Source organism: Bacillus rossius, chromosome 15, assembly GCF_032445375.1.
Source record: "Bacillus rossius redtenbacheri isolate Brsri chromosome 15, Brsri_v3, whole genome shotgun sequence".
NCBI classification, from domain to species: domain Eukaryota; kingdom Metazoa; phylum Arthropoda; class Insecta; order Phasmatodea; family Bacillidae; genus Bacillus; species Bacillus rossius.
In genome coordinates, this window is record NC_086342.1 from 42,976,080 (window position 1) to 42,999,148 (window position 23,069).

At 38.8% G+C, this 23,069-nt stretch overlaps 1 protein-coding gene across 2 annotated transcripts in view; it reads right to left on the bottom strand.

The window, feature by feature from the left end:
• Nucleotides 1-18,403, bottom strand: part of LOC134539505 (U3 small nucleolar RNA-associated protein 4 homolog) — a 101,069-nt gene extending 82,666 nt beyond the window's left edge. Inside the window, exons 1-3 of one of the 2 annotated variants that reach the window (XM_063381582.1) lie at nucleotides 18,081-18,403; nucleotides 13,450-13,624; nucleotides 7,991-8,059 (exon numbers count right to left, since the gene is read on the bottom strand). In XM_063381582.1, coding sequence (XP_063237652.1) covers nucleotides 7,991-8,059; nucleotides 13,450-13,624; nucleotides 18,081-18,184 — 348 coding nt within the window. In that variant the 5' untranslated portion in view covers nucleotides 18,185-18,403. The remainder of the gene's footprint in view (nucleotides 1-7,990; nucleotides 8,060-13,449; nucleotides 13,625-18,080) is intronic. The other variant, XM_063381581.1, reaches the window with a different exon arrangement.
• Between the last annotated feature and the right edge of the window lie 4,666 nt (nucleotides 18,404-23,069).

The window sequence follows — 23,069 nt, forward strand, 5'->3', positions numbered from 1 at the left end:
TGTAGGGGAGGGTGGGGCACAGTGAAACAGAAATTATGTTTTTCATTACATGAATTTTTTATTGAAGACTGTAAGTAAAATGTATATACAGATCATGCCAGAGTAGTTTTCTCTTTCACATACTATAGGTACAAAATTTTTAAAATCAATTTGTATAGTCCAAAATTTAGTTTAAATTATCTTCCACGTTTGTTTCACTGTGCCCCATACCTGGGGCACAGTGAAACACACCATGGGGCACACTGAAACATACTCTCTCTTTGCAGCGACATTTTACCAGCTGATGCTTTAAACTATTTCAGTATGTTGTCCACAAAAACTATTTTTTTTTAATAGGATAACAGACCAATATTTAAAAAACAGAACTTCACTTGTAATCAAAACAGACAAAATGATTAATATAAATCGTGAATAAATGTACTATCTTCATAATTGTCCACAACAATGGTTTATTACTAACTTAGCCCATATTAAGTGAAGTAAAATCAATTCCGAAAGTTATATAACCTTGCTGTCGCATCGTTTTACCACCACAAATTGATGCAGGGAGAATCATCTTTATTTGCCTGTGATGCACTGTTGCCACATCTTCAACTTGTGGTTTCATGAATGTGTTTGCCTTCTTAGAACTTGCTCTGAAGAAACTCACTTCGTATTCATTGTCACTGTCCTGGTCTTTGGTAACGATTCCTATGTAGAACTTCTTTCTTCCTGAAGTGTCAAATTCCACTAAAACATAATGATCTGCTACTGCATCTCGCTCAAATTCTTCAAAAGCATCTGGCTTTAGTGATGATAGCATATTCTCTACAAATTCTACTTCATTGTCTGAATCAACCAGCATCATAGCTTCAGTACCACCATCGCTAGATTCAGAATCCTCCTTTTCTCCTTCGCAAATAATTTCCTCTTCACTATTTTAGGCTTGGCAATGTTTGGTTTTTTTTTCGTTTGTGCTCGTGCCTTAAGTTCTGGTGTGCTAGTTGCAATAATACTTTTTCCTTTCTTGCGGCCCTTCTTCTCATTTTTCCTTTTACTAGCTTTAGGATAACCATGTACAAGCTCAGGGCTGAAGTTAAATGTTGTCCTTGTGTCCTGGATAGGATGTGATTCAGACGATGCTTCTTCATGTGCATTGATAGAGCATGGTTCAGACAGATTTTCTACTGCTTCGATATGATTTGATTTATTGTCATGCCTACTAGTTGACTGTCCTTGTTCAACTGCTTGGATAAGATGTGATTCTTTATCATGCCTACTAGTCGACGCTCATTGTCCTTCGATTGTTGGCTGTGGGTCTTGTTCCAGGGGTGCTTCATAAGGTCGGTCAGTAAAAAAACTGCAAGCAAAGTCTGCTTCAGTAAATACGTCCCTGTTGTAAGGGAAAATGCCTGTTGTACGAAAAGCAGCAGTTATATTTGCTGGCGTCATTGCCTTTTGATGAGCTACACTCACTGCACCAGCAACATTGTAGATGGAGAAGGTTTGGTCAGGGTGTTGCATTAGCCAGTTGTCAACAGCAACATTATAATATGTTTTAAATGCTTTGAAAAACCCCACATCTAGAGGTTGCTAACAATAGACAAGTGGCTCTCGTGGTTGTCATAGATTAGCAGTGTTGGAGCTTGTTTCGAGCTTTTAGTGTGCTGTATGAAGTGCTGCATAACTCGAAGAAAGAGTTTTATAGAGGAATTTTTTTTATCTTACATAATATATTTCTAAGTGCTGATTATATGGGGCACACTGAAACGTTTCACTGTACCCCATCCAAGCATGTTTCAGTGTGCCCCATAGGTAGTGAAAGTGAAAACTAGGTTGTGACATAGAAAAAAAATCACAAGATATAAATTTAACTCACTTGTTTTGTAGACAGTACTTAGAAGATTCCGCTAAAATTAACAGATATTAAAAATTCATTCACAATTATTTTTAATAACAAATAATGTAAACATTAGCAAAATTACTTTTACTGCAAAAATATGCTACAGAGAACGAACGAAGTATCCTCCTTATGGCAGCCATGTTGAAACTAGTTTTACATGTACAAGGCAACAACAGAACTTGCCACTAGGAGCGCCAGATGTGTTCGTGCCAACTGTCCTAAATTATCGTGTTTGTTTCAGTCTGCCCCATGTTCCACTGTGCCCCACCCTCCCCTACGTTGTACGAGGTAAAGTTGGATCTCGTACGCTTTTGTACGAGAATTTTGAAGATCACTATTACTGTTGTTTTTTTTTACCCGGGTTCTAGTGAGATGTATTAGTTTTATTGTATCTTTTTGTCAAAACAAGTGTATAACATTTATTTTGTAACTTAATACCATTAAGTGAAGCTCCTGCCCGACAGCGTTGGCTTGTGCCAACCTCTATTTGTCTAGCACAGGAAATTATGACCCAGAGTCAGAATAATGTTAAATGCACAACCCCTAACTCACAATTTAGAGAATTTTTATATGTTAAATTAACGAAAATTTAAAAAAAAACTGGATATTTTTTACGAAAAAAATAATGCAAAAAGAGTGAATGGCAGGAATAATTGTATTGTTGTGAACATTGTTGTTAATAATGTTTTAGGTACTTATGTAATCATAGGATTGTGAAAATTGTTTAGTTTAGATTTGTTAGGCTTGTAACTCAAATATACAAATATTGTAGAAACACATTTAAACTTTAGCTTTTACAACAATTACATTGTGTACGAGATTTTTTGTGTGTCGTACGAGAATTTTCGCTCCTTGGTACGAGACATTGACATTTACAATCTGGCAACACTGGCCGTAACAGCAGCTGACCGAGTACAATGACCTTTCTGCGCGTAAGGCGCGCTATAATTGACGGTAATTTTTCATCAATTTGCGGCCTTTTTTTTTAAATTTTTTTTACTGTGACGCAATGTGTATGTAGCCCGTATTTGTTATAAACGCCGCAGGTTGCAACTGTATTTTAATATTCTTAACGTATTTGTTACACTTTTCATATATATTTTTTTATTTTTGCCTCATTTTTCACGGTTTCTGAAAATCTGTACGTACGACCGAGGTGTACGTACGAACCGGGGGCCGTACGAGCGAGGTTTCACTGTATAATGAATTGGTTTTTACAAGAGAAAGAACAGAATAAAGTAATGAAGAATAAGTATTCAGTGTATTTTATTCAATAACAACAGGTTATGGGCCCAGGCCCTACCGAACAGTGCCAAAAAAAGAAAAAAAACATACCTGAGAAGATAGTGCGGTCTTTGATCAAGTCGGAAAGATGGCCGATCAAACGAGAGAAGGTATATCAAAATTAACAAAGGACAATTCACAATTATTACGTCTGGTCCAGAAGAGCACAAGCAGAGTTAATCGAAAGGAATTGTTGGAACGCAATTGATCCGGGATTTGGTGACGGTGCAGAACTAAATGAGACACAAACGAGGTTAAATAGGAAGGCAATAGCATTTCTACTGAAAAGCGAGACCGACGCCTACATAGAAGACATCGGAGAAATATTGAGGGCTAAAGAAGCTTGGGAAAAACTTGCACGCATTCACTCGTCTTATACTCTCCCTCAATGCTTGGAAATGCTGAGAGAGATGGTAAACATTGAGAAGTCTGATGATATATGAGTATTCATGATTATATGGCACAAATACAATCCTGGAATAGAAAGGTACAAAGTGGAGGTTTTGGTTTAGAGTTTAGTGATGCACAGCTTGCGGGACAATTTCTTATTGGGCTACCAAAGGACAAGTATGGACTGTTGGTAAACTTTGTTGCACGGGAACCTAATCTAACTACTGAAAAAGGTTAAGTCACTACTGCTAAGAGAAGATGTTGACAAAACGAATGACACGTCTGGAGCATTTGTAACGAAACAATCACTCAGCAATAACAGTTATGGTGGAAGAGGTTACAGAGAAAATGAAAACAACAGTTGGAGGAACAATTCAATGAAACCTGAGCAAGTTTATCCAGTAAACAATGGAGGGGAAGATAACCAGAGGTGTTTCAAATGTGATGAATTGGGCCATATTGCGAGAAACTGTAGGAAATTGAAATGTTTTCGTTGTGGAGGCATGGGCCACAGGACAAGTGAGTGTACATTTAGAGGCTCCAAGCAAGAAACAATGCCATCAAAATTGACATCAAGAAAAGAAGAAAATGTGAGGTACAGGTCATGTATAACGGCAAGAGGACTTATAACACCAGTAAAACATATGGATGAATGGACATTGGATTCGGCTGCCAGCGATCACATGTGCTACAGGCGCGAAATGTTCAAGACCTTCGAAACATGTGAAGGGAAAGTGTCAATGGGCAAGGGATTTGCACAAATTAAGGGATGTGGGAAGGTTGATATCACAATGACTGAGGAATGTGGGGGATGGACGTTAGGTTTATCAAATGTTTTGTATGTCCCCGAGTTCCAGTACAACCTAATTTCAGCCTTCCAATTGGCATCAAAAGGTATCATCACTGAATTTAACGAACAGTGTGCAGTGGGACATGATGGAGACAAGCAGATCTTTAGAGCAAGAGCTACTGGTGGCTTATACAACCTGAAGGTTATAAGCGAATCAAACGTCACAGCAGCATCATCAGAGGCAAAGCGTGAATGTGACTACGGTATAAACTCCAAAGAAAGAAATACAGTGGCTCTAAGGAGCATTCAGGTTTGGCACGACAGGTTAGCACATCTACATGAAGCTGCTATAAAAAGTATTACTAACCTAAAAGTAACCGGTAAGTTTGGAGAAACATGTAGTGTTTGTAAACAGGGCAAGTCAACTAAGACTGGCTTCCCAATTAGAAGTGAGAGGGTCTCCCCCAAACCACTACAACTAGTTCATAGTGACGTAATGGGGAAGCTTCCATCTTCCCTTGGTGGTGCGTGTTATATGGTGACATTCATTGATGATTATTCTCGATTCATGTCACTTTATTTTGTCCACAGGAAGAGCGATGTTTTTGAAATGTTTAAGGATTACAGAATAAAGGTGGAAATGTTACATGGTACTAAGATAAAGGCTGTGCAGACAGATGGTGGGGGGGAATATTGTAGCAAAAAATTTGAAGAGTATTTAACTGAAAATGGAATCATACACAAAAAAACAGTAGCAGGATGCCCTGAACAAAATGGCATTGCAGAAAGGGCAAATAGGACCATTGCAAATGGGGTGAGATGTATGTTAATACAATCGGGTTTATCACAAACTTTCTGGGCAGAGGCAGCAAATACCACATGTCACGTTAGGAACCTTTCTCCATCTAGAGCCACTGATAATCAGATACCGCTTGCATTATGGAATGGAGAACCAATAAATGTACAGGAGTATGAGCGACTTAAGATCTTTGGATGTAAGGGTTGGTTCCATGTGGAAGGGGAGAGTAAATTTAGTAAAAGAGGACAAGATTGCATCTTCCTGGGTTATGAGGTAAATGTAAAGGGATACAGAGTGTGGGTTCCTGAACAACGCAAGGTAAAGATTGTTCATCATGTAGTTTTTGATGAAACAGTATTTCCATATACAGAAATGGCTAGGAATTTTGAAATGGGGAAAGATAATAACACTCTTAATTATCTAGATATCAATACATAATCTGATGCCGGGGAAATTCTCGATTGTAACACGTGGGGCCTAGACAGTGTGAAAATGAAAGTGACCTCATGGACACTGAGGCTAATGAGGAGATATGCAAAGATAATGAATGCGGTAACGGTAAAGATGACTTACAGTCAATACACTCAAACGAAGAAAGTAATGAAGGTGAACCCTTCCTGGGTTGTGATGAAAGTGAGCTGGCACAAAACCACAAAGTTGTACGAAAATCTGGTAGACTGTGTAAACCTAAGGAGTGTCCCTGTTGTAAACTGGCTGTGTACTGTAACAGTGACCACATTACCACTAAAAATTGTGAAAACTACGTAGATCTTTGGCCAAACTGTAATGAAACTCAAGGTTTCGAACAAGCTGTGTCAGGGGAAGACGTTGGTGATTGGAAGGAAGCCATGTCGGAGGAAATGAACCAACTCAGAGAAAAGGGTGTGTATGAGATTGTCGACAGGCCAGCAGACAAAACTGTATTGGGGACCAAATGGGTACTGAAGGAAAAGAAAAATGTGGATGGTTCGACTGATAGGTACAGAGCACGTGTAGTGGCCAAGGGATTTAACCAAGTCTATGGTGTAGACTTTCATCAAACATATTCACCAGTAATACAAAAGAAAACTGTAAGACTATTATTTGCTTTGGCTGTATTCAATGATTGGGAAGTAGAACATATTGATGTACTCACAGCTTACTTGAACAGTCCTTTAGAAGAAAATGTATATGTGGAACAACCACCGGGCTATACAGATGGTGGAAATGGAAAGGTTTGGAAACTCTTGAAAAGCCTATATGGACTCAAACAAAGTGCTAAACAGTGGCATGCAACTATAGATGACATCCTTACAAAAATGGGTCTAAACAAAGCAGAAAAGGATAGGTGTGTATACATGAATAAATCAAAAGAGTTGATTGTAGGGATCTATGTTGATGATTTAGGTGTATGGGGTAAGCCAAAGTTAGTTGCATGGTTTAAATTGGAAATTGCAAAGGTATTGGAAGTGAGGTTACTTGGAAAAATGTGTAATTTCCTTTCTTTAAGTATCAATAATTGTGAGGATGGCATTACCATTGATCAGTGTCATTACCTTCAACAAATTATGAATGATTTTGGTTTTAACAAAGAAAACTGTAAAGGTAGAGAAGCCCCTTTGCCGGTAAACAGAAATGACCGAACTGAAACAGGTGAGAAACCTTTTGACCACAAAACATATCAGAATGCAATAGGGAAACTTTTGTACTTGTCTGGGTCAACTAGGCCAAATATAAGTTTTGCTGTAAGCAGGCTAAGCACAAAAAACAAAAACCCAACAAAAGACGACTGGAGAAATGTTAAGAATGTAGTAAGGTATTTGAGTCGCACTAGTGAGCTAAAATTGAAATATCAAAGGGAATTATTGGGTGTTCAGGCTTATTGTGATGCAGACTGGGGGAACGACAGACAGGACAGAAAGTCGGTGAGTGGGCAGGTATTCATAATGGCAGGTGCCCCTATCATATGGCGAACAAAAAAACAAAGTACAGTTGCTCTATCCACCACAGAAGCAGAATACATATCCATGTGTGAAGCAGCTAGAGAGGCGCGTTGGCTCATCATGATTTTAAGGGAACTTGGGCAAGAGGAATTCATCCCCAAACCTCTGATTATCAAATGTGATAATTTAAGAGCAATGTGTCTAGCTGAAAATGGACTAGATTCAGAAAGGTCAAAACATATGCTTGTTAAATTATGTTTTCTGAACCAGGTTGTTAGTGAAGGAGATGTAAAGTTTGAATATGTGCCAACAAATGATAATGCAGCTGACTTGTTCACAAAACCACTAGGTGGATTAAAGACATCGAAATTTGTAACAACTCTTGGGTTGACTACTTAACTTGAATAATGAAAGTCTGGAGAATCACTTCACCCCAAAGCATCCTGATTAGCTGCCGAAAAAGCGCCCAGCGAACATTCTGGTCCACTGCTGCGTATTCATGCGCCTATGTGACAGGTTTTCCCAACAACAAAACAACTTGTGGCACCGCTGTTTTTATTTTTAAACCTTCTATTAATGTTGAAGTATACCAGAAACAGTCCAATGTAATTAATAAACTTCAATTTCACTGACCATGCAAGTGTTAAAAAAAAAAAAATTATTAAAATTCATAATCAAGATCACTAATTACTCATTAAGATTTTTTTAGCATAGACCGAACACCTTAAACACCTATGCATAATAGATTAAACATGATTATAAAATAACTATGAAACCTTAAGGAAACGTAAGCAACCAACACATTCTTAGTTAAAGTGTTATTACTGGCAGAGGGCTACGCTACTGTTTCCTTGCAAGCATATTGAACTGCCGACGTCCGTCACTGTGATAGTTACGAAGGAGCAGCGGTCCTTGCTACTTACAGCCAGCTGCGTCTTGCTGCGGTTGACGTCGAGACACCACGCCGGTCCGGCCGTCACTGGGACGTCACGCTGCAAGCACACAGGAGCTCGCTCGGCACATGACAGTAGCACTCTCTGCGTCTCCTGTCCTACAGCTCACAGCTGCCCGGGTGTCACGAGCGACCAGCCCTCGTGTTTACTCGTCAGAAACCATTAACTGTCCCATACAGCAAACCAAACTCGTGCAGAAACTCTTCATTGCAGCTTAGGCTCAAATGCATCAATTAAAAAAGTAAATTCCAGGTTGGAAAGTGTGACTGTGTGTGATTGTAAATGAGGCCACAATAGCAACGGTATGTTCACTGGCAGTGACTTCTAAATTATGAGCAACAGACGGTGTCTTGGAGAAGTATGCTAACTGAAGGCTGGTACTTTACTTTAATTGTAATTAAAATGTACCAATCTCATAAAAAAATTACCATTTACTCGCAAGTAGACTTTGGCTGGAGGAAAGGCAGAAGAAAATATTTTATTACAAAAGATTACAAACTTTACTGGCAAAAATGTAACTTTAAGAATAGACTACAAATGCCTGACTTAAACAAAGACCCAAAATGTATTATCCTACAGTAAAAACTTTATTATCCAACCTCTGATTAACCGTCTCCTCAGATTATCCGACCATTTTCCGTCTGAGTCACGCTACTCACGCACGCTCAGTTGACAAACCACCGTGCCGCCGGACTGTTCGCTTTACTGTACTCTTTAATCTGCTGTTTTTCCTGTGTTTATAACTGTATTCCTTTGTTTTTAAAGTTGCAGTGTAGTTTCATACAGTTTATTAAGTTGCGCCTGAAAGACTAAAAATGGCTACAACTCAGGAAAGGAAACTTGCTGTGTGCACAATCGAACAGAAACTCAGTGTTCTGCAAAGACTTGACAAAGGTGAGTCAGTTACTAATAAGTCTCTGAAATGGATGTTGGAGTGACAACCATAAAGACTGGGAAAATAACCGAAAAGATCTCAAAACTTTTTTGTTAACTGCAGATGGTGATTTCTTTTTAAACTATAAAAGCATTGAAAAAACCAAAACTTGAAAAACGAAAACTTGAGCTCTTGATGACGCTGTGTGGGTTTGGTCTTGCTGAGACAATCACAAGGGGACCCCACGTTCAGGCCCCATCATAAAAGAAATAGCTTTCCAGTTGCAACAAAGACGAATTCCACGCAAGTGGAGGTTGGCTTCACTGGTGAAAAAATAGTCACAACATTAGGCAAGTTACTACTTCAGGTGAAAAACTTTCTGTTAGTGATGATGCAGGTAAGGAGTTTGATGAAAATTTAAAAAAAAATAGTCTTAGAAAATAAACTGGTAGCTGATCAATTATACAACATTGACGAGACAGGGCTAAATTATAAAATGCTTCCTCATAAACCCCTTGCCACAGAATGAAACTGTCACAGACATAAACTAGCGAAGGACAGGCTGACCATTGCAATGTGCAGCCACGCATATGGCGACCATAAATTGCCGTTGTTTGTAATCATCAAATCTAAGAAATCAAGAGCCTTCAAAAACATTAACATTTCAGCACTTCCTGTTTACTAATTTTAAAAAGTGCTTGGATAAATGGTACGTAATTTATTTAAAGAATGGTTTTTTGATGCATTTGTTTTGGCTGTTAAAAAATACTTTAATCAAAAAACCCCTTGCAATTGTATTGCTAGACATACCCCTCAGAGTCTGAACTTCAACAAGGTGACATACAAGCTATGTTTTTGCCCCCCCCCCCCCCCCCCCCCCCCCCCTTGTGACTTCAATAATCCAACCAATGGATGTTATTCAGTAGTTAAATTGATGGTTACAGGAGGAAATACGTAAGTGTTTTGTTAGAGAAGGTATTTTTGAAGCAATGAGAAGCCTCAACATAAAAGATGTGATTAACACAGTTGGTCAAGTTTGGGAAGAACTTAAGAAAACCACTGTGTACAAAAATCATGGAAGAAGGTTTGTCCTAGCCCACCTCCCAGAGTGAAGAGTCAGAACTGCAGATTCAGTCACTCATTTGCAAACTCCGTCGGCTGATGTAGAGGAATGGCTGGCAGCTGACGCTGCTGCTACTAGTGAAGAACTTGCAGATGATCACATCATCCATTTTGTTTTGCAACAGTATAGTGTTGAGCAAGAGGAGACAGATGATGAAGAAAATGAAGAAAACAAAAAGATCAGCAATACATTCTTTTGCATTGGAATTAGCACATACGTACCATACATGTGACGTATTCTTTTGGTTTGTGTGTGCGATAGTCTGCTTACTATGAGCAATTTGAGGGTGTTAATCATGTGGCTGAATTATTCGCTATCTTAACCAATATGACAAAGTGGGTTCGTGAAATATATTCCTAGGCTATTCTTATTCAAGCAATAATTGCAGCCATAGCTTCGCTTTAGTAAGTAAAACACATTGCCCATTTGCCAAAAGATGTTTGGTGACCAGTCGGTGCTTCATAACAATTGTGTTGCACACATTCTTAACGCAATTTATCAATCAGCTTGTAGATGTTTTCCACAAATTTCAGAATTACTATGCCCATTTTTTTAATGTGACCCTTGGTTTAACATTACTGGATGGTTCCTTTGCAGTGGAAAAATTCAGACGAAGTTAAGGTTCTAGAAGTGACCTTGGAGAGTTACTACAGCATAACCCAACACACAGCATCAAAATGCCCAAATAAACATCACTCGTTCTATGTTTCCAGACTATGTGCAGTTCGAGGCTTAAACACAGGGGTGTTCTCTTGCGACCATCTCAAGTCCAGGGAAGCATTGTTGTCCCCTTGGGACGAGTCCCAGGATGTTACGAGTGGTGGGGACTACGTACACACCCTATCTGCATAGAACCAGGTTTGCTGCACGCCGCTGGAAAGTTTGCCCTTTAATACCTCACAGCAGATACGTGTTTGTTGTTGGACATGTTTGAATCCTTCAGAACAGTTTGTTTATGGAATGTTTTCCTAATATGTGCATCTTACAATTACCTTGAGATCATAAAGTAAGAAGGCATTACAAAGATCAGTCAACATCACGCAAAATCCAAAAAAAATTGTAACGTTGCAAGAACCCCTGCCCTCTCAGCTAAATGTTTTTCTTTTAAACTTTTTTTTGTATATGTAAGCAGTAATAAGTCAATGTTTTTTGAGTGATGTATATGTTATGAAACAGTATAATCAGATGTTATGATGTTATTTGAACTTGCTATGTGTTTTAAGAATGTACCTGGTATTTTAACAGACATTTTCAATCATTACTATTTTGTATGTAATTATTCACAAAGAAGTCGCTGTACTAGATTTTTGCCTATTTTGGCCTACTTTTTAAGGTTTTTTCTAAATAAGTTAAATTTTGTAAAGTAATTTGTATTATGATTGCTGTTGGTAATGTTCATTAACGTGTTGAATGATTCTAGAACACGGGACTGTGTCTGGTGTGATGGCTAGAAAGAGGAGAGGCCTGTAAGTGGGAGTGCGAAAGAAACTGGGATTCCCCGCTAACCGAGATAAAAGCTGGGATTCACAACTGGTCGTGGGAAATGTGTGATAACTGCTACCTATCTCACGATGTGGGAGAGAGAAGGAAAATGTAAAGTCCCTGGCTCTATGGAGAGAAAACTGTTTTCAGTGTGTGTTCTGTTTTCCTATTGGCGTGTATCTGTAAGTGTGAATGAAGCGTGCATGTGATTGGTCGGTGAGGTCATGTGACGTCTACTCCCTGCGTGGAGGAGACGGTGACATGAGTTCACCAGTCGTCCGTCGATCGCTGCACCAGTAGGTCGCTTTCGGTGGCTTCTCGTCAAATTATGTAGAATTTGTGAAGAGATAATTTAACGTTGGTGGTCAGAGCCATGCCGAGTCTTAAGCTAACCTAATTTTTTTATATTTCATTCGGACAGTACTAAATTATAAATTGCGGCTACCGACCTCGGCAGTTGGCTCGTGGCGAATTTCGGTTTCGCTGGGTGCGGCCCTGTTCGAGATCGCACTATTTTCGTGTACTTACAGTATTTATAACTGAAGGACTTAAACTACGTGTGTTTTTTTTTGGTTAATTTTCATCGCCCGGGCTGCGAGCATTTTTCGACAGGCAGATGTACGTGTTGAACGAGTGAGTAAAACTGTGAAAAATGATTGTATTCATCTGTGCATTCTATTTAAAAAATAAAACAACAAAAATTACAATCGGCGTTCAACAACTTTTTATTTTTGTATGTAACGAACCGTTACAAAATTTTCATATCAGAGCTCAATTCCAAGTTTCCATCATCATACAAATGCAATTGTAACATCAACTTGCTGTACAGTCCTAACATGTCAAGAAATTTCCAATGGGTATATTTAAATTAATATTCAGGTTCAGATTTTGCCACCATCGAAACATCTGTTAATTTTTCCTTACCCACTGTCTGGCAAAACCACTATTATCTACCTTTAGCACCTATGAATTATGTACTGCCTTATGGCGATATGAAAAACTTCAAACACATTAAACAATTACATTACATTGTGATAAATATGAATCTACAGGTGATCTCATTACAGAATACATTGGCTTATGTCTAAACTATGCAAATGGAATGTGTACATATTGAGCTAAATGGGGTAAAGATCAATGTACTGTGATAACTTGCGTTCCGAGAATATTTTTATTACTTCGAGAAAATTTCTGGATCTGGGGTACCCAGCACAATTTCTGTAAGCTAGGTCACAACATCTGTACTGAGCATATGACCAAGTTGACATACCGTAATCTTAGAAAGTTAAGCATTAAGTTTCTAACAAGTTATCGCCACTTTACCCTGGCGTCATTTCCAGCTAGATCCTATCCAACCACCATCTTTTCTATCTCCATCTCAAAATTTTAATAAAATTTAACTTTCCTTTCTGTGCTAGCCCTCATTTGACACGCACTATTCAGCCACACATGCTGCCTCTGCTACGACAGAAAAGAGTGTACTTCCCACAATTTGTAGGATAGACGCCATTACTGCTTTATGCTGGTACTCCAATCATTCCCCATTGCAAGAATTATTCAAGAAACATAAGAAAATGGATTCATTGAGTTAGAGACACTGTTATCCGCTTATATGATTCGCCCTCATTTTTCCCCCTGCAACACACCCTACAGTCTTTAGTAAACCTCTTCAGGTGGTCTTTGTAACTGTTCCCAAGCATTGACAGTGCCTCCCGGAATCAAAAACACAACACTGCTCCCACCTTCCCTGGTTGAGGTTTCGAGGAAAATCAACTGAGAGTCGAATCAACTACACCCCTGCTTGCATGGCAATGTATCAGGGTACAAATAGTGTTTGGTTGTATTTACACATGGGGTGAGTTAGAACTGCCCAGCACTCCCTACTAACATCATAATATTTGCAATGAAGTTTGTGCGAGGCATGGAGAACGCAGTTGTAACGGTACGTGCCTTAGCGCACAGTCGCCGCAGGTCGTACTCCCTCACGAGGCCGAGCTGCCCCGCGCTGAAGAGACGCCCCTCGCACCAGGCCAGCGCCTCCACCGAGTGGCTGGGGCCCGCCGGCAGCACGCACTGCACGTGAGGCGCGCCCGCCACGTCCCACACCTCCACGGAGCTGTCCGCCCTGCAACACGCCTGCTCGTCACGGCCACAATACTCGTCTTCCAGCCCGACCAGGATCTTGCAGAGTCCTGCTGACAGGCGTGACGACAATACCTCAGAATTATTACACCCTGCAGTTGTATTACAAGGGCGTGAATATCTTGGCTCTCTCTGAAGACCTTAGATAGAATAAAAAAGGGAGTAAAAACATGATGCCCGAAGTGAAACACATGCGACATGAGCTAATGTTATCTAACTACAAGCGCAATCTACCAAAAATCCTGACAGCAGAGAAAGATTTTATTCCCAAATAACACACTAGAATTCATCAGGTCTCTAAGCGACTGGCCTTACATTGCAACAACGAAACGGTGTGGCATAGGGGCCTCACCGAATTTGATTAGCTGTGAATCTCGTGTGAGCTCTGCTCACTAGGACCCATCCGTGATGTTCTAGGCACCCCTAAATATGTCATTAAGTAAAGAAAATATTTATTTCAGCATGTTAATATTACATTGCCTACTAATCAGTAGGCCTACTACTGTAGGTAACTGCTACCTTGATGAAAACAACTGCATGGTCGAGCGTAACGTCGCACAGTGGAGTATTTGTACCAAAATCCTGGCCAAAAAAGAAAAAAAAAATATTTTGTTTAGTCACAGCAGAAATGGTATTTTCTTGTTGCCTAATCACATGCGCGTCGAGCAGGGTCTAGTTTGGTACCATGAGTCATATCCGGTGACTGCTACGCTTAGTTGAAGAGTTGATGTCTATGTGTGCGGACGTGCTTGTGCTAGAGAGTTCACCGTTCGTGTTCTTCAACATACGTGTTTCTACTAGCTGTTAGGATTGACATATTGTCATGAAATTTCGTACAGCTGTTAAATAAGGTAACTGTTTCATTTCAATGTATATTTTATTGTGAAAAATTATTTAAGTGCCGTAATAAAAAATAACAAACTTAGGACAAAATGTGTGTTCGAAAGGTTAGAAAAAATTTATGAATTCAAGAGACTTTTTGAATGTGTGTCGGGCCTTGTCGGGCTGTCGTTTTAACATATTCTTAATACGTTGCCCACTAAGTTTCAATACCAGAAGAGAAATTTCCCGCATGTAGTTGCCATTTTTATTTAACACTAATTTTAAACATTGGTGTGGATTTTTACAATAGTTTTCAGATTAATTAATTTGACTGTTGCCTATCAAAGGATACCGGAAAAACTAATTTTACTTTGGTTTATTATAGCTCTTGTATTTGTAATACATTTCCAGCATTATTAAATAAGAAATAATAACATTACAGTCCCTACCAAACGTTTTGCACCGCTAGTAAATTCTAATACAACTATTACAGAACAAGGTACAAGTTGCTATTCAATATTTGTGCTTAAATTAATATTATGAGCCAGTTGATTCATCAGTGCTGAGATATGCACGTGTTGGAGACTGGGAATTAGAAAATAAATTGAGGAAAATACCCTATGTGATGCTCCTCTCTTAATTTCGGAGTGGACATATTCCCATCAACATTCACTTTCAAAGTTCTGTGCGTTTACTATTTTCTTTGTCCCAATCATGCTTCTTATCCAGATATTAATGTGATAGGAAATGTGGTTTTGTTAACACAGATTAATTAAAAATCTTATACATTTATATTTATCGTGATATAGATAAGATTTAAGATATCGGTTTTTAAGTGATTGCCTAAGTTATACTAATATAAACCGTAAATAAGATTTAGATAATTTTTTTAAAATAATATGTAAGTATAAACTTTATTTCATAATTAATTACAGTCATAAATATTAGTTTATTTTGTTTTAGGTTCCGAACATGGAAAAGGAATTTACAAGAATGTCATTATATGAACTACTCCGGGAATCTCCAAACAGGTCCATTGTTGAAAAGCTTCATTTTATGGAACACAGAGTAGCTGACATAACAAAGTGCCCAGAAGATGAGAGAAAGTCATTAAGTCGCTTACTCAGGTATTTTAAAGCTGATTTTAAGAAAAGGTGGTCTTTAGCTAATAACAAAGAGGAACGGTTTCTCCAGAACAATGGTAAATGGTTATCGCATACCATTAAGGTGCCCAACTTTTCATCAACTACCTCAGGTCGCGGTCGTCCTACGAAGGACTTCATTGTGTCAAGTGAGAGGACAAAACGCAGGAAAACAGAAGAACTCAGACAACAGTTCACCCCTGAAGAACTAACATATGCTGCATCAATGAATCACAGAGTTTCAGGAAATTCTGATGCTGCTGATTTAATGAAAAAAATCACTGAGACTCCAACAAGGGCTAGTAAAATTAAAACAAATCTATTGTCAAACAGAAATTCAGTAAAAAAAACACAACCCTTCAGAAGCATTGTCTATTTTTGTTCAAGCGGAATTAACAAAACAGCAATATCAAGTAATTTATAGTGCAAACAAAAATGTTTACCCTTGCTATTCACTGCTCACAAAATCAAAAAAAGAATGTTACCCAAGCGAAGACTCCATTGTCGTTTCTGAAACAAAAGCAGAAGTTAAGTTACAGTCTTTATTGGATCACACCTCTTCAAGGTTATGCAAATACTTAGAAGAAGTGTTACAGGTACTGTCATCAGAAGAAAAACAAAATTTGGAATTAATCTCAAAATGGGGGTGCGATGGTTCTCAGCAAACACAGTTCAAACAAAAATTTAAAAACATAGCTGATAGTGATGCCAATATTTTTCAAAGCTCATGTGTGCCCATAAAATTAATTGCTAATAACCATACAGAGAAAAAAATTATATGGCAGAACCCAACACCTTCCTCCACAAGATTCTGTAGGTCAATTTGCATCCGTTTTGTACATGAAACTACAGATGTTACTCTTGATGAAATTAAGTACATTCAGGAACAAATAAAAACATTGAAAGAAACAGAAGTGCCAAGTTTTCATGGAGCTGTGAAGATTCGACACACTTTACTGTTAACAATGGTTGACGGAAAAGTCTGCAATGCTGCAACTGGCACGACATCGACAATGAGGTGTTACATCTGTGGATCTACATCAAAAGATTTTAATAAATTATGTAAGGATTTCACAGAAAACCCCAATACTTTAACGTTTGGACTGTCCCCTCTGCACACACGGATCAGGTTTTTGGAATCAATTTTGCGTTTGTCATACAGAATACCAATTAGCATTTGGCAAGCAAGAAGTAAAGAACAGAAGAGAATTGTTGTGGATACTAAAAAGAACATTCAAAAAATGCTTAAAGACGAACTTGGATTAATGGTTGATGTTCCAAAGCAAGGATTTGGAACTACGAATGATGGGAAAACATCAAGACGCTTCTTTGCAGAACCAGACACTGCATCACGAATTACTGGCGTGAATGTTGAACTTATTAAAAGATTAAAAGTAATATTGGAAGCTATTTCAAGTGGGCACCATATTGATGAGACGAAATTTCATAAGTATGCTTATGAAACAGCCAAGCTATATGTGAGCCTCTATAGTTGGCATCCCATGAGTCCAACAATGCACAAAGTATTGATGCACAGAGCTGCAGTTATTAAAGAAGCTATTCTGCCTATAGGCCAGCTATCAGAAGAAGCTGCTGAGGCTAGGAAAAACATTTCCGGATGTACAGGACGAAGTATTCCCGAAAATTTTTAACACAGAAGTGTGCATCAGAGATGTCCTCAATAGGCTGCTGTTAACCAGTGATCCTTTTTTGAGCTGCTCTACACAGAGGCGAAGGAAAACAACTAAGCCATATAGCAGCGAGACTCTGGAGCTTTTTCTGCCAGAGATGGCTGAAATTCGTTCTACCAGAAGAAGCGAAGATGGGTGCGATGAAGAAGCTGAATATAATTACGAGGAAGCAGAGGAGAACCGTAGCTGTAGCTCCGAAGACTTGGATTAACACAGTGCGCGTTCATCGTAAAGACACAAGAAATTACAATGAAGGCTGAGAATAAACTGAACTCATTTTTGTAAATAACTTATCATCTATAAAGACTGGTATGAATACAGAAGTAAATGTAAAATGAATCAGCAATGTGAATAGCTTTCCACTTAATAGGCTTTGCTTTTATTTTATTGTTGAATCCAGTTATTCTTTGGTGCACAAGAGCTTCATTTAAGTGTTTTATTGCAAAAATAGTTCACAAAAAGTCGTCTATACTGTTTGACTTCAAATAATCAAAAAAATATTTTTGGCCAGGATTTCGGTACAAATACTCCACTGTGCGTCGGTGAAATCTTTACCTTCGAAGTGGCTTCAACCCTACCAACCGTTCAAAAGCATTTACCTAATCTACCATTCACAATATTTAAAGTGTACCTAACCTAAAATAATATAACTGAGAATTTAATTTTAGTATCGCAATAATACGCAGTAAGTAAAACTAAGAGAGTAATTTCCAGTTTTAGAATTTTTATTGTTAGTTATTTTTCATAAGTCATGGGACTAAAATATTACAAAAATGCTACATACCTGGACAGGGCAATCTTCCTGAGACTCTCCTCATACGACACACAATGTATAGCCCTAGGCTCTACACTGTAAAATCTAACGTTATGTTGATAACACTCTACCATTATGCATTAAAATTAAACAATAAAAAAAATATTCAAAGTATAAAAAGGGTAATTTAATTCCTCTGGTATAGTTAATTCAAAAAACAAAACACACGTGGGAGTAAAGTTTATTCAATGTCATAGATAAATAGAGGATAAAGAATTAAATCCCTGTTGTATAAAGTACGTTTACGATAAAAATTAGTGTAATTATCGCCCGCCGCGCCTAACACATACTACATACATCCCAGAATGCTTGTATGCTCGTTGATACATCCCTAGATTTACTACAAAGAAATGGAATTGTAATTCCTACTAGTTTGTAAGAAAATTGGAATTTTAATCTTTCATTGCATGTTTTTACGCTGCCGCTGAATATATATTTTTAATATACTTGAGATGTTCCTGATTTATCACTGAAAGGAAGGTTTCTTTATTCATACTGATTTGTAAAAAAAAAAAAAAGTTTTTAGCTGAAATTACAATAACTATGTATTCACACAACCGCTGCATTCAATGTTAACTGGTGTTGAGTTTTTTTTATATATCTGACATAATACACCTTAACTTCAGAAACTAAGGCTTTATTAAGCACAAAACATGACTTAGATATTTACATGAATTAATACATAGATTTGAATAAGAGGTAATATTGAAGGTTAAACAATGTTCATGCAAAGAGGTTGCTAAGAGGTTGCTAAGAGGTTAAAACTAATATCACCACATTCGCCCCTCTTCCTTTAAGGACATAGTCCTTGAGATATTCAGAAGGTCTAGTGGTGCGGGAAGATCTCCGGAGTGGAGGTTGAGGTCTGGGAGGAGATCTGGGTGGAGTCGGAATTGGGTTCACTTGAGGTAGGTCTTGATCATTCATGTTCTTCTCAGATGAATCTTCTGGAGTGAGGTTCAGCTGGGTGTCTTCAGATGCTTCAGTGTGTTGATTAGGATCATCAGAAAGGTTTGGAAAATTCACGTCTTCTAAGTTAGGTTCATTGTTGACAATATCCCCTGCAGGAGCAAGATGCCTGATGTTGACTGTTGTCTCCTTACCATCTGGAAGTTGAACCAGAGCATAGTCAGGGTTCGCCTCAAGCAGAGTCACTTCTTGCACCAGGGGGTCATATTTACTTTGATGGACGTGATTCTTCATTAGAATTTTCCCTGGTGTAGTAAGCCACGAAGGAAGAGTAACTCCAGAACTGGCCCTTCTCTTATGGTAGAACATACGTTCGTGGGGTGTAGCGTTAGTAGCAGTACAAAGCAGTGTGCGGATGGAGTGCAACGCTTCAGGTAACACCTTCTCCCACTGCGTTATCACGAGTCCCTTCGTTTTCAGCGCCAGCGATACAGTTCTCCATATTATCCCATTGTAACATTCTACTTGGCCATTTCCACACGGATTGTATGGTGTAGTACGACTAGTAGCAACTCCATTGGAATGTAGGAATGATTGAAGTTCTCTGGATATAAAGGATGTGCCTCTGTCTGTGTGAATGTATGAAGGATATACGAAGAGTGTAAAGATCTGATTTAGTGCTTGAATGATGGTTGTGGAGGATAGGTCGTTGCAAGGAATGGCAAAAGGGAACCTGGAGTACTCGTCGACTACCGTTAACAGATATTTCCGAGGAGTGTTGGATGGTAATGGTCCCTTAAAATCAACGCTGAGGCGTTCGAAGGGTGTGGTGGCCTTGATGAGGGTGCTCCGCTTGTTGTGAAAGCGAGGTTTGATTTCGGAGCATGTTCTGCAGGAAGACGTGACTCGGCGTATCTCGTCGATGGAGTAGGGAAGGTTCTGATTCTTCACCCAGTGAGCCATCCGGGTGATCCCTGGGTGACACAAAGCCTTGTGGTAGTGGACAAGTCTGTCGAAGGTATGGAGCGAGCCGCAAGTCCTAGAGAGAGCGTCAGCCGCCACGTTCTCCTTCCCCGGTCTGTAGATGATGTCATAGTTGTAAGGAGCAAGTTCTAACCGCCATCTTGTAAATTTTTCGTTCTTGATTTTACCAGGATGCCGAATGTTAAACATGTAAGAAATAGACTTCTGGTCGGTTATAAGTTGAAACTTTCTTCCTATCAAGTAATGCCTCCACTTCCGAAGGGCTTCAATGATCGCATAAGCTTCCTTCTCGACAGCTGAATGGTGTTGTTCGCTCTTAGTGAGGGTTCTCGAGAAGAAGGCTACTGGTCTCTTGTTTTGAGTCAGAGTGGCGGCGATGGCGACGTCAGAGGCATCTGTTTCGACGCAGAATGGGATGTCTTCCTCTACGTTAACGACGAAGGATTTAACTATGCAGTTCCGTAAATTGTTGAAGTCTTGGATTAGTTCAGGGGCCATAGGAAATACTTTACAGTTCACTAATCTACATATTTTATCTGAAAATTTTGGAATCCATTTAGAATAATAAGCGAACATCCCTAATGCTCGTTGCAAGGATGCAGTCTGTCGGGATCTGGTTTGAGTATATTGTTTTCGATGAGATAACCGAGGAGCTTAAGAGACTTCAAATTGAAATGGGATTTTTCTTGATTAATGGTTAAATTATATTTCTTGCAGAAGTCTAAAAATTTTCGTAGATTGGAGTCGTGTTCAGATTGGTCTTTTCCGCTCACCGTCACGTCGTCCAAGTAGATGTCAACTCCTTGTAGTCTTTCTTTGGTCTTGATCTCGTCCATCTTCCTCTGGAACGCAGACACTCCATTGGTGACGCCCATTGGTATACGTTTGAATTGCCAGAGTTTTCCTGCTGCCTCGAAGGCGGTGTACGGCCTGTCTTCAACCCTTATTGGTAATTTTTAATATGCGCTCTTGAGATCTATTGTGCTGTGGATATTATATTTAGCTACATCGGAAACTATTTTCTCTATGGAAGGGATTGGGTAAGCGTCTAACATCGTGTATCGGTTTATAGTCTGAGAATAGTCGACGACCATACGTTTTCGATGTGTTCCACTCACGACTAGTACCTGCGCCCTCCAGGGTGAGTTGCTTTCTTCAATGACACCGTCAGAGAGAAGTTTTTCTATGTGGGATTGAATGTATTTTTCGTCTTCGTTTGAGTGTCGTCTGGACTTGATCGCGATAGGTCTACAATTTGGTGTTGTGTTCGAAGAGGGTGGCCGGACCGACTTTGGCACATGCTAAGCTACTGATTTGCAGTTCAGGTTTATTACCACCAAAAACTATCGACAGAGTGGAATGCTGCTTAAAGAAATCGTGCCCTAATATAACATCTGCGCAACAGTTGTTTAGAACGTTAAGCTTTGTTTTTCTGTATATATTGTACGAGATTTTTAAATCTACAGAACAATAAGCTTTTATAGGCATGGCCAAAGAGGACGATGCCATAGCTACTTCAGATGACGTATGATATTGTTTAATTTATGTTTGGAGACAAAACCATCATTTATGTAACTCTCCGAACTCCCCGTGTCTATTAGCCCTTCAGCTGGAAAACCATTTACTTTCAGTTTGACAATGGTTTTGGAAAGGCTAGTTGGAGAAGCAGCTGATGTTTTGGAAGATGTTGGTTTGGTCTTACGATTATGTTTAGATTGGTTAGTAGGGAAAACCAGAGACTTAGCAGGAAGGCAAGCAACAGTTGAGAAGTCATCTGTGTCTTGAGGAGAGTCAGGTAAGGCGGCAGTACGATCTTTGGGCTTAATTGACCTGCAGACTTTTGCATAATGGCCTTTCTTACCACAGAGTTTGCACGTAGCTTCTCGCGCTGGACAGGAAGAACGAGGATGACGAGGAAACCCACAGAAGAAACATTTCTGACTACTGCTGGCTGCGGTTACAGCAGAATTTGGTTGCTGAACCGGCTCAGTTGAGGCTAAAGGTGTCTGGCTAGGAATATAGGATTCAGAAAATATATGAGCTGATTCTAATGATCGTGCTTTTGCAAATGCTTCATCCAGGCTAAGAGTTGCGTTTTCTAACAAACGTTGTCGGATACTGTTCGATGAGAGACCTTTTATAAATGCATCTCTAATGTATTCGTCCCTATAAGCCGCTGCTTTAACATCTTTGAACTCGCAGTCAGAGCTAAGGAGACGCAAAGATTGTAAGAATTAATTTACACTTTCATCAGGTTGCTGGTGTCGGCTCATAAGTTTATGCCTTGAAAATATTTCATTCTTAGGTTTAATAAAGAGTGAATCTAGCTTTTCGATTGCAGACGCATAAGAAGTACATTCGCTAATAAGTTCGTATATACTGTGACTCACGTGATTGTAGAGTAGTAACAGCTTATCAGCTTCAGAAGCCTTGATTGATGCTGTGAAGACTTCGAATGTTTTCTTCCAGTGATTCTATTGTGAGGAGCTTTACCCAGTTGTGTGATCTGCTTCAAATCTCTCGGGCTTGAAATACTTGTCCATTGTTTGTAATACATGTTTCTTGATAGAATGTGCTTAATAAATTGACATAATAAACCTTATCTTCAGAAACTAAGGCTTTATTAAGCACAAAACATGACTTAGATATTTACATGAATTAATTTATAGATTTGAATAAGAGGTAATATTGAAGGTTAAACAATGTTCATGCAAAGAGGTTGCTAAGAGGTTGCTAAAAGGTTAAAACCAATATCACCATTATATGTTTGGAGAACTTTAGTCATTGTGGATTTGTTGTACTAATGAAATTCGTTTAAATAACCACAGAATTCCAATTGTAATGAATTTTTAATGATTAAATTTCATGGTTGTTTTATTAGAAAAGTAATTGTATTAAAAAATGTTTGTTTTGTTAAATTGTATTAAAAATAATGTACTATTTTAAGTCACATTATAAGAAACATGTCTAATAATGACGTCGTACCTCCTGCGTCGGTAATAATAGAGGTGCAAAAGTTACTTATGTGGAACGACATACACTATAAATGTTGACAAATTAACATCT